Genomic DNA, 13,846 nt, shown 5'->3' with positions numbered 1-13,846 from the left:
GTGTCGTCCCACGTCCACTCGTTCTGTCCATGAAGGCATTCTTGGGGGTAAAATTGTGTGTACGAACAAAAAGTGACAAAAGTAGGCGTGTAATGAATTTAAAAAAAGAGTTTGCGAGGGAGAAGTTCTAACTCTGCTTACTGTCACACCTTGGCACACCTGGCCAATCACTGTGTTCTTGTGGTACAATGGTAAATTTCAAAATGTGTGGGACGCTACCCCCCCCCCCCCCCTATTTCCAAAAAGACAAAAAGAAATGGATTGCAAAAAAATATTTCAACTAAATGATGTGTCTACTGTACGTCATTCATTACACTTTACAGTATGTTCAGCAATTGTCTCTGTTAAACTGTGTTTCTCCAGACAAGAGGTGACTCGACCTCGTGCTATAACTGACACAGATAAACTGATGATCCAGGCTTTAACTCCATCCCAAATGCAGGGAAGAGCGGTTCAGTGAATGTGGTGTTGAAGGTGTAGAGGTGGATCAGTGTGTCAGCGGAGACTCTATAGAAGGACAGAACGCCAGCAGGCCAGTCCACATACACTGCTACTCTGCCCGTGTCAAACGAGGGGTGGATGGGTATGACTGCTCTCCTATTTTTGTGACAGGCGGAGTAATTATTATCACAGCGTAACAGACTCCAGGACTTGTCATTCTGTCCAATCCAGCAGTCGTCATCCTGCCCTTTCCTTTTGATTCCTTTGTATGCCACTCCAATATTAACCCATCCTTTCCAGTCCGCCTCCCAGTAAGAGCGCCCAGTCAAACCGTTTCTACACAGAACCTGCTTCCAGTGGTGAAATCGCGCTGGATGTTCAGGGTAAGGCTGCTCCTCTTTCACCTCTGTCACCTTTCTGTTGTCCTCAGACAACAACAGCTTCCTGTTCGCTGTGTTCGGGTCCAGCCGGAGTTCACCGGCATCTGACGGGGAGAATAAGACAACACAACATAATTTTACACCTGTTAAATTTGGTTTGATTCATGTATATACAGTTTGACAAACGCCTCTACATTCAATTATATCAGATGTCCGCATCATTACACCAACAATTGGAATGGTGCTTTGTCATTATGAGTCAAAGTAGATAAGTGCACACTTACACTTCCTCAGACCTGACTTTAACCTCTTCGCTCCACCATGTTCCACACTGGGGATGGGAAATACAAGTCAAATTAACATATTCTCATTTATAATAATATATGCGTACGTATAACCACAGACAGATCCAAGTAAAGGAGCATGTGAGAACCTGGGAGCAGGTATACTGGGACACATTCCTGGAGCCAGTAGTTTCGGAACATTGACTTAGGAAATGTTTATTTGTAATGGCTTTTTCCCTAAATCAGGTCCAGGTCCTAATTACCATGGTTACCAAACAGTAACCAAACAAACAAGATAGGATCTGCAAGTTAATACATTTATGTAATACAGCTGCAGGTTGTCAGTCTGAGACTAACCTCTACTAACTAGCTTTGACCAAAAGAATGAGGTCACAGATACCAGCAACATTGATCATTATTCCTTGCATGGTCTCACTACTCCTTTTTTTACATTTAAATGAGACATTTTGGTGGTTTGTGTGCCTAGAATGGATGCCTCTTTCTAGGTAGAACTGACTGAAGGGAGACCTTAGAGTGGCCTTTAACAGCCTGGAAAGATCACTACCTCCTGGCCTGGGAGTTCTTGTGGATCCCCCCAAAAGAAGCATGAGGAAGTCGCCAGAGAAAAGGCCTATTGCCACAGTGATTGTGGCCATGATAGGCAAATAGAAAATGGAGGAATGTATGGAAATTACCTCTGTCTGGCAGTAAGTCTCTCCATACCTGAGAATAGTCAGTTGCGAGCGTGGGTCCTCTAGGGCGGCGGAGAGCAGCTTCACGCCTGCATCTCCTGGATGGTTGTAGCTCAGGTCCAGCTCTCTCAGATGGGAGGGGTTACAGCTCAGAGCTGAGGCCTGGGCAGCACAGCCTTCCTCTGATACCAGACAGCCTGACAGTCTACCAACACACATGGAAAGCAAGCAAATAGCAACAGATTATGTGTTTCTAAATCCTAGCTCTAAATGCAAGTCAGTGTCAGGCATGACATATTGACCAGTTAGAATTGTAGACTTTTTGGCACAGGCTATGTAGTATTGCAAACATTTTCTTTTCCTAGATTAAAGGATACTGACCTCAGAGTTTCCAGTCTACAGTGTGGACTTGCAAGTCCAGCAGAAAGCAGCTTCACTCCTGAATCCTGCAGGTCGTTGTTACTCAGGTCCAGCTCTCTCAGACTGGAGTTTTTGGTGCTGAGAACTGATGCCAGAGCTTCACAGCTTCTCTCTGACAAGTTACAGCCATTCAGTCTGAAAAAGCATGCAGACAAACAATTTATCTTTTGGTTTATTTTCTGTAAAACTAATGTATGGTTTAATATGTCTTTTATTTGGATAGCAGTGCACCTACAGAGCTTTGTTGGAGGCTTTGACCACTGGCAGCAGCCTCAGAAGAGCCTCCTCTGAAGCAGAATATTTCCTCAAGTCAAACACATCCAGGTCTTTTTCTGATGACAGTAAGAAGAAAGCCAGAGCTGACCACTGAGCTGGAGACAGTTTGTCTGTGGAGAGACTTCCTGAACTCAGGGACTGTTGGATCTCCTCCACTAGAGAATGATCATTGAGCTCGTTCAGACAGTGGAACAGGTTGATGCACCTCTCTGGAGATGGAGTCTCCCGGATCTTTTCCTTGATGTACTGCGTCTCGTGATTGGTATATGCGCCACATCCTGGTTGTTCCAACAGACCTCGTAGAAGAGTGTAATTGGTCTCCAGTGAAAGACCCAGGAGGAAGCGGAGGAACAAATCCAAGTGTCCATTTGGACTCTGTAGGGCCTTGTCCACAGCACTCTGGAAGATTGTTTTTTTAGTTGATGTCAATGTAAATAGCTTAGACCACCAACTAGATCTGGACTGTGGCTCTGACAGTAGGTTGACACCGGTGTTGATGAACTGCACGTAGACATACAGAGCAGCTAGAAACTCCTGAAAGCTCAGATGGACGAAGCAGAAGACCTTTTCTTGGTACAGCCCACACTCCTCTTTAAAGATCTGTGTGAACACCCCTGAGTAGATTGAGGCTGCTGTGATATCGATGTCACACTCTCTCAAGTCGGATTCATAGAAGATCAGATTACCTTTCTGCAGCTGCTCAAAAGCCAGTTTCCCCAGAGACATGATGATCTTGCTGGTCTCGGTGTTCCAGAGTGGATCCGTCTCAGCTCCTCCACGATACTTGACATTCCCTACTTTGGACTGAACCACCAGGAAGCGGATGTACATCTCAGTCAGGGTCTTTGGCAGCTTGTCTGTTGTTTGTGATCCCATTATATCTTCCAGAACTGAAGCGGTAATCCAGCAGAAGACTGGGATGTGGCACATGATGTGGAGACTTCGTGATGTCTTGATGTGGGAGATGATTCTGCCGGCCTGCTCCTCCTCTCTCAATCTCTTCCTGAAGTACTCTTCCTTCTGTGGGTCGGTGAACCCTCGGACCTCGGTCACCATGTCAACGCACTCAGGAGGGATCTGATTGGCTGCTGCAGGTCGTGTGGTTATCCAGAGGCGAGCGGTTGGAAGTAGTTTCCCCGTGATGAGGTTTGTCAGCAGCACATCCACTGAGGCGGACTCTGTAGCATCAGTCAGGATCTCATTGTTGTGGAAGTCCAGAGGAAGTCGGCACTCGTCCAGACCGTCAAAGATGAACACAACCTGGAACTTGTCAAAGTTGCAGATTCTTGCTTCTTTGGTCTCGGTAAAGAAGTGATGAACAAGTTCCACCAAGCTGAACTTTTTCTCTTTCAGCACATTGAGCTCTCTGAAGGTGAATGGAAATGTGAACTGGATGTTGTGGTTGGCTTTGTCTTCGGCCCAGTCCAGAGTGAACTTATGTGTGAGGACTGTTTTCCCTATGCCAGCCACTCCCTTTGTCAGCACTGTTCTGATTGGTTGATGATCTCTGCCAGGCAATTGTTGGAAGATGTCTTCACATTTGATCATAGTTTCTGGTCTTGATGGTTTCCTGGATGTTGTTTCGATCTGTGTGATCTCATGTTCGTCATTGACCTCTCCACTCCCTCCCTCTGCGATGAAGAGCTCTGTGTACATGTCATTCAGCAGTGTCGGGTTTCCTGCTTTAGCAATTCCCTCAAAAAACCGCTGGAACTTCCCTTTTAGGTTTCTTTTGATTATTTGCTGGCATATAGGACCAACGGCTTCTGAAAGAACAAACGTAAAATAAAATCAATGAGTAAATGTGAAAGTAAAGCACATCAATCTCTACATTGATGATGAATGTTTACTTTTTCCACTTTAATATCTCGATATCCCTACAGTCACACTTATTAACAATCATCATTGGTAGGGTAGTTCCATAAGATTAATCGGCCAAGACTTTTCTTGAGTTCTGATATTGAGCAAAAGTGTACTAATACATGTATGCACTGCTCTACTTTAAAGGTGTTTTGAGCAAACTAACCACTGTTCTTCTCTGAAAGTAGTACTGGATGTGCCTGATGAATTGCCGAATGCCTGGAACTAGACAGTTAATCAACTATAGTGTGCACTGACGCTAACTGGCTATAGGGAGAGCTAGTTGAATTACTCAATTGGTCCTTTGTGAGTTAGACATGGTGAATTCCTCCCAGTAAAGTTAAGCCATTCATCGTCTATTAGTTAAAGAACTCAACCTTTACGGAATGGTAGCGGTGATGGGTGCAGTGTACTGAGAGCAAATTGGCGTGATAACCTGTTTTTTTATCCTTGCTCAGTTGCTAGGGCAACCCATTCTCCCAACTCGTCACATACAGACGCTTGTTTAGGACCCCTTGGTGTCTACTACTGGGTTAGGTTTAGGAAAAGATTGTGGTTTGGATTAAAATAAGTATGTTGCGTAACTTACGTACGCAAGTTAAGTATATTAAAAAAGCCTATCATTCTAAAATTGTGAATTTTTTTAGTGGCGTGGCTCTATGGATGACGATGTTAGTCAGTTGGTAGTCTCGCATTGCTAGACCTTCCTCGCACTGCAGAGGAGGGTCCGGCTAGTCCACACAGCATTCCGGGATGGGAGAAGAACGTGCTCTGGTTTATTGGCATTTCTTTAAACCAATCACAATCGTCTTGGGCGGCGCTAGGCGCCACATGAATCCCTGGTGCCGCTGCAAAATAGCCTCTGGAAGGACCTTGTTTTGGTGGAAAATGTGTACGTTCAAAAGTTGCTTTAGTCGTGCAACAGAAAACTCAATCCCAATTGAGCAATCCCGGAAGTGGAAGGTCGTGGATATAGACTAGTCGGTTGGTTGATTGGTTGGACTGAAATATCTCAACAATTACTGGATCGGTTGCCATGGAGTTTTGTGCAGACATTCTTGGTCCCCAGAGGATGAAGCCTGACGACTTTAGCAATCCCCTGAGTTTCCCTCTTCATCTCCATGAGAGTAAACATCAGCATGTTGACATTGCCATTTTAAGGATAGTTAGCATACTTTATGAGCCAGAATACAGCCTATTTACAACCATTTCCTCTTTACATCATAGTAAACCTCTTACTGCTCTGCAGAGAGTCGGCCAGCTCCTCCTGCTTCATTCTCTTCAGGAAGTGCAGTGTGATCTTCAGAAGGGCCTCTCTGCTTCTCTTCCTCTGCTCTTCCTCCTCACTGTCCACCATGTCTTCCTTTTTCTTCTCACCTTCTGAATCTGGACAGAGAACTCTTTGAAAGATTTTCAGCTCCTCCTTCACAAACCTGATCATGGTCTCTTCAAGCAGCTGCAACATAATCACACGGAAGATAAACTTGTGAAACACAGCATCACAACCACTTGCTATGAATCTCCTTTCAGAAAGTGTAGCATGGAGTTGATGAGGATGACTGATATTGTATTTCATATTATTACTTATTTTAGTAACATATACAAACCATAAATATGTCCTCCAGATCTGTTTGATGCTTCTGGGCAGGCTCACTACTGGTAGCCTCCGAGCCCCCCTGGTGGACTCTGAAAACAGATAGATAGATAGATAGATAGATAGATAGATAGATAGATAGATAGATAGATATGTTACAATGCAACACACCCAATAAATGTTTTGAGACATAATTTACACAAAATTTCATTAAATACAGTTTTGCACTAAATACAAAATAACATTATATACTACAAAGCCCCTTAAGGGACATTGGGGATTTTCTTTTTTTTTCTCGTGCGCCAAGATACTTTTCTCTGAGTACTAGTCAGAATGGCTGCCGAGGAGGAGGTATTCATCTTCCCGAAAACGGAACGAAATGTACCTGATAGCGTCATCAACAAACGTAAAGATGATTGGTGGTTACGAGAAAAGTATCTTGTGCTCACTAGGAAAAAGTGTCCCTTAGGGGTGCCGTAATATACTCTTTCTAACTGCAACACCAAATGCCCAAAGTTTCATAGCATTGAATTTTGTACATGTATACTGCCCAAGTGTCATAGAAGTACATGTTATGCTAAAATGTTGACACTGCACCACAATCCTTAACTGCAGGGATCTTCAACAGGGGGTCCTCAGAGTCAATGCAGGGGGGGGGCTCCAAATTTTATGATTTTTTTTTTTTTTTTCTTTTCAAAAAATTGAAATCCAACATATTAGCAAATATAAATCCCCACTGCTTACTTGCCTATAGGTAAGGTGGTCACTAAGATAGCCATCCACAGATACAGTTCATCCTAAGGATTCACTGTGCCACGTGTGTGTTTAACATTAAAACATGATTCATATATCATGCCAACAAATATTATTTTAATAGCTTAGTATTCTATGCAACAATTGGTATGTGTAAAGGCTTAAGGCCGCCCTACGCGTTATTGTAGGTCCAGTTTAATATGCAACTTCATTTTATACAATATATGCAGTAGGGGGTCCTTGCTCTGTCTCTCTCTCAGTTAAGGGTCCTTGGCTTAAAAAAACATTTAAGACCCCTGCTTTACTGGATTATCAATAGTTCATAATAATAATAATAATAATAATAATAATAATAATTAATTCATGCTTACACATTTTCAAATGCATGTTGTTGATCTTTAAAATCAATTAGGCCGCCCAGTGAACGGTCACCCATGGACACACAGCTGGCCGAGTCTGGTCTCTCATCCTGGATGCTGATTGGCAGAGGGGAGGAACACCAGGGGGAGAAATAGACAATCAGAACATTTTATTTCTCACATAACAACACGCCCTTCAGTATTTTATTATCAGTCATACATTTTTACCTTCATCCCCCTGGTGATGGTGATAAAGGACTAGATAGGTTTAGATGCAACTTTATTGTCTTTGCACAGAGTAGCAGGTATACTGAGACAACGGAATGCAGTCTAGCACAAGTGCAAAAAGCAGTAAAGTGCAGAGCAATGTAAAGAGTAAATATAGTATAAATAGAATGGGGAATAAACAGTAGCAATAAACTGACTACCACAAAGTTCCATAAAACAATAAATCTGAGCTCCACATGATCCAATACATACTGGACGAAGAGCCCGCAACTGATTTTACACAGAAAGATCAGTTGTCGTGAGTCGTAAGACTCAATGTGTGTAAACAGTTGTACAACAAAGTGAAGTCAAATGTATTTATATAGCCCCAAATCACAAGACAATTCATCCTCAGACTCTGGAGTCTAATCTGAGAAAATATCCCTTATGATGTCATCAGATCCTAAACTTTGTATGCAAAGTGTAACAAAAAGCCTGCATTACAAACTCATGGCAATGAGTTCAAAGAAGTGGGTATTTATCAAGCATGGAGCGCCTAATAGATGCTGTTGAATTGTATTATGGGAAATGTAGGATCCAGTGCTTTTGAAGCTTGGCCCATTCTAGGACCTTAAAAGTCAGGCTCTCGGTGTCGGCTGCCTTAATTTGGACCGTTACCCTTTTTAAAAATACATCTGTGTCTTGCAAGTCCTACAAGCAAAGCTTCATTATACAATACATTATGCATCCAAAGAGCAGAAACATTTACAAACTGGTATGTTCATTCATTGTTTTGGACACGAAAATCAGTAACACTTTGATGCTTATAAAACTAACCTCTTCTTCAGAGAATCATGTCTGCCTTTAAAATCAATCAGGCCTCCTATTGAATGGTCACTCTGCATGGAGCTGCATGGTACAGGGGAGTCTGGGCTCTCCTGCTGGGTGCTGATTGACAGAGAGGAAGAGGTGAGAAATGGCGGTCTGACTGAGAGTCAGTGAACAACAAACTCTTCAGTATTTTTGACTTTGGGCCAACTGGGCTGAAACTTTAAAAAAAAATGCTAAACAAAGCAAATAAACTTAAATCATAAATTGCTCCAGCAGTGAAAAACTGTGATTCTATTGGGCGGTTAACAATTGTGAATACATGTATATGTAGTTAACAGCCTGCAATCACCATCACCACACATTTTTACTCAGTCCCATCACAATATCTTTTTCTATTACATTCCATGAGAAAGTTGATAAATATTCTATCACACTGAAGTGCTCGTAATAAGTCAATAGTACAAGTCTTACATTTTTTCCGAGGAAGGGTGCTGCTTTTTAAAATCAATCAGGCCACCCAGTGAACGGTCACCCATGGACACACAGCTGGCCGAGTCTGGTCTCTCATCCTGGATGCTGATTGGCAGAGGGGAGGAGCACCAGGGAGAGAAATAGACAATCAGAACATTTTATTTCTCACATAACAACACGCCCTTCAGTATTTTATTATTTTATTATCAGTCATACATTTTTACCTTCACCCTTAGATGCAACTTTATTACCTTTGCACAGAGTAGCAGGTATACTGAGACAACGAAAAACTGTGATTCTATTGGGCAGTTAACAATTATGAATACATAACTACATGTATATGTAGTTAACAGCCTGCAATCACCACACACTCTGTTCTCAGTCCCATCACAATAGTTCTTCTACATTCCACGAAAAGATTGATACATATTCTATCACGCTGAAATGCTCATAATAACTCAATAGTACAAGTCTTACGTGTTTTCCGAGGAAGGGTGCTGCTTTTTAAAATCAATCAGGCCGCCTATTGAACGGTCACTCTGCATCGACACGTCACTGCATGGTGCAGGGGGGTTCTCTGGGCTCTCCTGCTGGGTGCTGATTGACAGAGAGGAAAAACCCCACAGTGAGACATAGTCATTAGTTGTACATTTTTGCTTTTAGTAGTAATAAATGACAGAAGATGACTCTACCACTCAGATGTTACAGTGCTGCTTCTTAGACAACATAAATTTTGTAAGGGCACCAAGCCCCTTGAAGCCCCCCCCCCACATTTTCTTTGTATACTTCTTCCACATTAAATGTCAAATCCTCAATCAACCGTTATATTTTCTGTAGGCCTATATTTCATTTAGCTGTTTTTACTGCTTCACATCACCTTACATACAATTGCAGTGGAGAACTACTGAATCTTTTATTTGTTAGCCTAGAAATAAAATCTATGTTTTGTCTGAAAATACTGAATCAGTCTATAAAATACGCACATTGTGTAAGGTTTTGTGTTAGCATGTAGAATGTTTTCTCCTTCCTTGCTAAAAACCCACAAATTCCCAGAAATAAATACAGAAGAGATGATTTCAGTGTCCTCAGTGGTAGAGCCCAGACAAGATATTTATGTCTGTAGTTTTAGGCCAGTCTTAATTTTGCTGTTAGATTTGTCTAATTCCAGTCAGACAGTTACTCAAAAATATAGACTGACTTTTCCTAAGCCTAAAAAGTTAGGCAGTATAGCTCTGCTTCAGCACTTCACTGATCTGACATTTTATACTACTGGAAGTTTTTTGTATTGTTACATTCTTCGCTGAATTATCACAGTAAAATATCCTTATAATTGTTGAATTTTTCCAGAAGGCTGTTGGATCAAGGTGATAACGTGACTGCTCAGTCAGCCATCTTCTTTAGTTTGACAAAAGTCCTAATTTACCCAGAATTCATTGCAAATTAGTTCTACTTAAGATAGTCAAGAACTAGACTGAGTTATGCAATAGATGGATTTAGGTGAAGTCTGACTAGGAGTTGCATCTAAGCCTGGTCTATCTTTGTGAAAGTGACCAATCTCACAGGTCACTGTTAAGCCAGGGGACACAATAATATACGGACTGCAGCCAATCAAGAACATACAGCACCTGGACACAATATTCTGTTTTTAAATCAGCTACAAACATCGACAGTAGTCAAGTGTCTCAGTAACTATTCACGAGCTCAGTGGTGTTGAATCCTCATCCACAGTTGGTATGTTTCCGAATGTTTCCGAATGTTTCCGAATGTGCGCTCTGTAGCTATCGTGGATGGATTATGAGACAATGGGACCCTGGGCACAGACATGTAAGAGGTCCTCCCACCCTGTCTACACCCAAACTCAAGGAGTCTACTTAGTCATTTTGCACCCCCTTGTAGTTGTTTTGCATCTATTTTTGGTCATTTTGTGGTTGTCTTGCATCTCTTTGTAGTCAGTTTGCATCTCTGTGATTCTTTAGCACCTATCTTTAGTTGTTTTGCGTGTCTTTGTGGTTGTTTTTTAGTTATTTGGGGTCGTTTTGTAGGCGTTATATGTATGTTTTTGATGGGTTTGTGTAGGTATCAACCGATAGGCTACTGGTTTTTCAAGGCTGATACCGATTATTACTATTATTATTAGTATATTGAAACCGACAGCCAATATTTGGAACCGATACGTATTTACAGTGAAAATTTTAATCTTTAAATCAAAATTAAGATTAAAAACTCCAAGACAAAACTTTGTTTATATGCTTTAAGCAAGTATTTAATACATTAGAATCTTCTAACATAACGCACAGTAAAAGATAGTCAGATAGTGTTGTGGGCGGGACATTAAGTCAGACTCAGTGCTGAGTGAAACCGAAGCAGAGGGACAGACACAGAGCTGTAGCCGAGCCAAAGTAGAACACTCTTTTAATTCATTAACTTTATCAGTTATCAGGCAAATAAAACACAGATAATCTGCAAACTGCCAAAAACACCGCCCAGGGCCGAGAATCCGTCTATCCCTAGTTTTGTGTCTATCTTTAGCTTCTCTTTGTGGCCATTTTGCATCTCTGTAATCAATTGTGTGTGCCTCTTTGGATATCTGCTGCCCAGTAGGCCCGTTTAGTAATCCATCCTCCAAGCTAGCTATCAACCATATCACGTCTGCATATACAAACTAAAAAGGTGAACTTCAACACAGTGCAAGTGCAAGTTACACATTACTGACTTGTCAAAACAACTTTGATAGAGGTCTTGACTATAACAATCAAACCATATAATGATAAACTGTCAACTATAAAAAATTGCTTTAGCATCAAAGTCCAAACCCACGGAGCGTATCAGAGACCAAAGTCCAGGAATCACATATCAGGTTGTTTTTCTTATTTATCTATTAACTGACTTATCTAAAGAACAACTTTTCTGTTGCATAGCATCAGATATATTTCATATATATCAGAAGAAATAAGCATGTTTATGTTTGTAATGTTAACAGCACTAACAACGCATTCGTTCTTTTACCTATTTTGTCTTATTACAGTTAATAAGAATGGCTCAGTTAAAGACAAAGGCAGTATCGTTACTAGTGTAAAAATGTTGACCACAGTACCTTTCCATGTTGAAATGAGCCTGCTGCTGTGGGGAAGACAGAGAGATCAATCCTTAGCAGCAAATCTTTTAGAATTTAAAAGAATGTATAAAATATTGGGGCATACAAACATTTATCTAAGAGAGATCTGACAAATCAATGATGAAATGAAAATTGCTGTCAGCAATACACCAAAATAGACTATTTCTGGAAGGACAAAATAAAATACCTACTAAAAAACTAAAAAAACCTACTAAGTCTCCCCACCCGGACAATTTGCACTAACCTACCCCACCCATACTGTTCTATTTATTTATTTACAAATGCACATACTGTAATCACACCTATACATAGCCATATTCTACTGCTCTTCATACTATTCATCCTGCACATACACTACTATTCTTATAATGTTACCACACTGCACATAGCTGTACATACTGTACATATCTGTCTATATGGTTCATTCAGTATATCCATATTTATTCTGTTTTTCTTATTATATATTCTGTTAATACACTGCATATATCTATATGTATATTATTCGTACTATTATTATAATGTCACTGCTACTACATTGCACATATCTGTACATGCTGTTCATACATTGTTCATATTACATAGACATATTTATTCTGCTCTTATAACTATAATATGTCTTGTCCTGCCTATGCACCACCTGTCTATACTTGAATATCATATTGCACTTTTCTGCTTTTTTTTGCACTTCTGGTTGGAAGTAAACTGCATTTCGCTGTCTTTGTACTCTGCACAATGACAACAAAGTTGAATCTAATCTAATCTAAAAAATAAATAAATGAAGAGTTACACTTACTTAAGTTGTGTCCATGAGTGTCTGAGGCAGCAGCAAAGTTTCTCTACTGAAATTGTTGTTCTGAATAAAGGGTATACTGTATTCTTGTGACCTTTGTATCAAACCACAGATCAGGTGGTGCACATTTATTATGCTGAAATAATCATTATCCCCTGCAATAAAGAGCAGCAGTGGAGAAGATTTACAGCCAGTAAACACATTCATGAGTCCATCATCAACACCCAAACGCTAATGTATATTCACAGACTGTTACAGAAACGTCTTTAGTTATATACATGGTTTGTGTAAAGAGCTTTGACATTTGCACACAAATAGCCTTCTAGTATCTGCGAGTAGAACCCTAGAGTGTTGCATGTTTTGACGGAGACACGCAGGCTTTCTGGCACTGGCACTGGCAATTTTTAGGAATTAACCTACAGTTGGATTACAGGTTAAATACCATCAAATACCCATGTTTAGCAGCTTTTTGGCCTTGTAGAAATCATATAGAATCATATTTCTAATGCCCTCTTACTGCTTTTTAATCTTTTGTTGATTTTATTCCTTCTCTTCTAACTTCCCATTTCTTTACTTGACTTTGGTTTTATCATGTTAAGCCTACCCTTTCTATGTGTCTGTTTTAACACTATTACACACTATTCAGTAAAGTTTTCTCTCTTTCTACCTAGTTGTTTTGCATAACACTTTTGTATTACTGCTTGATATGCACCTTCCATTTCTTTAATATTGTTTGTTTACCTGTATTGAGGCAGATCTTAACCCATCTGCATCGACTGGAAAGCACTTTGGGTCAACTTCTGTTGTTTTAAATGTGCTGTATAAATAAAGATGACTCGACTGTAGAGATACCTTGATATCACACTGAAAAAAGTGTGTGAAAAAAGAGTAATTAACACTAAAATCCCTGCAATAAAAATATTTTGTATAATGTAGCAAAATATAAAAGAATGTAACATTATCAAAACACTTCTTCATACATTAGGCTATTATGTACACCCTTATAATCATGTTATATGTATATTTATGGGTGGTTTATTGAGTAATATTGTATTACATCATCTCACATTTTGTATGTAAAATCTTGATTTAAATATAGGGTAGTCAAATAGCTAGCTGTCAGATTCATGTGAAAGTGTAATATTTCTCTCTGAGTTGCTGTGAAGCAGAAGTAAAAAGTAGCATTAAATGAAAAATAATGATATTTAAAACATCATTAGTCTTTTGTACAAGTTATGCGTATTTCTGTCTTATACATAGCGTATCTTATGTCTAAAAATGTGATTGTGAATGTGATTGAAGCTGGTAAATAGCCATACAATATGTGTTGTCATACTCCAGTCCAGTAGGCGGCAGTAATGCCCCGCATGCTT

The 13,846-nt window shown here is 40.3% G+C and overlaps 1 protein-coding gene across 1 annotated transcript; it reads right to left on the bottom strand.

Moving 5' to 3' along the window:
* Window positions 1–240: 240 nt before the first annotated feature.
* Window positions 241–12,499, bottom strand: LOC116063115 (NLR family CARD domain-containing protein 3-like). The gene is made up of 12 exons (XM_031317977.2): window positions 12,477–12,499; window positions 11,663–11,688; window positions 9,046–9,165; window positions 8,104–8,214; window positions 7,072–7,176; window positions 5,961–6,039; window positions 5,593–5,809; window positions 2,453–4,259; window positions 2,179–2,352; window positions 1,829–2,002; window positions 1,106–1,152; window positions 241–925 (listed from the first exon to the last, which is right to left on the bottom strand). The coding sequence occupies exons 2-12, from the start codon at window positions 11,668–11,670 to the stop codon at window positions 387–389; spliced, it is 3,381 nt and encodes a 1,126-aa protein (XP_031173837.1). The 5' UTR covers window positions 11,671–11,688; window positions 12,477–12,499; the 3' UTR covers window positions 241–386.
* Window positions 12,500–13,846: the final 1,347 nt, after the last annotated feature.

Source organism: Sander lucioperca, chromosome 2 (assembly GCF_008315115.2).
Source record: "Sander lucioperca isolate FBNREF2018 chromosome 2, SLUC_FBN_1.2, whole genome shotgun sequence".
Lineage (NCBI taxonomy): Eukaryota > Metazoa > Chordata > Actinopteri > Perciformes > Percidae > Sander > Sander lucioperca.
The sequence above is the reverse complement of the archived record's forward strand: the minus strand, read 5'-3'. Positions and strand labels throughout refer to the sequence as shown.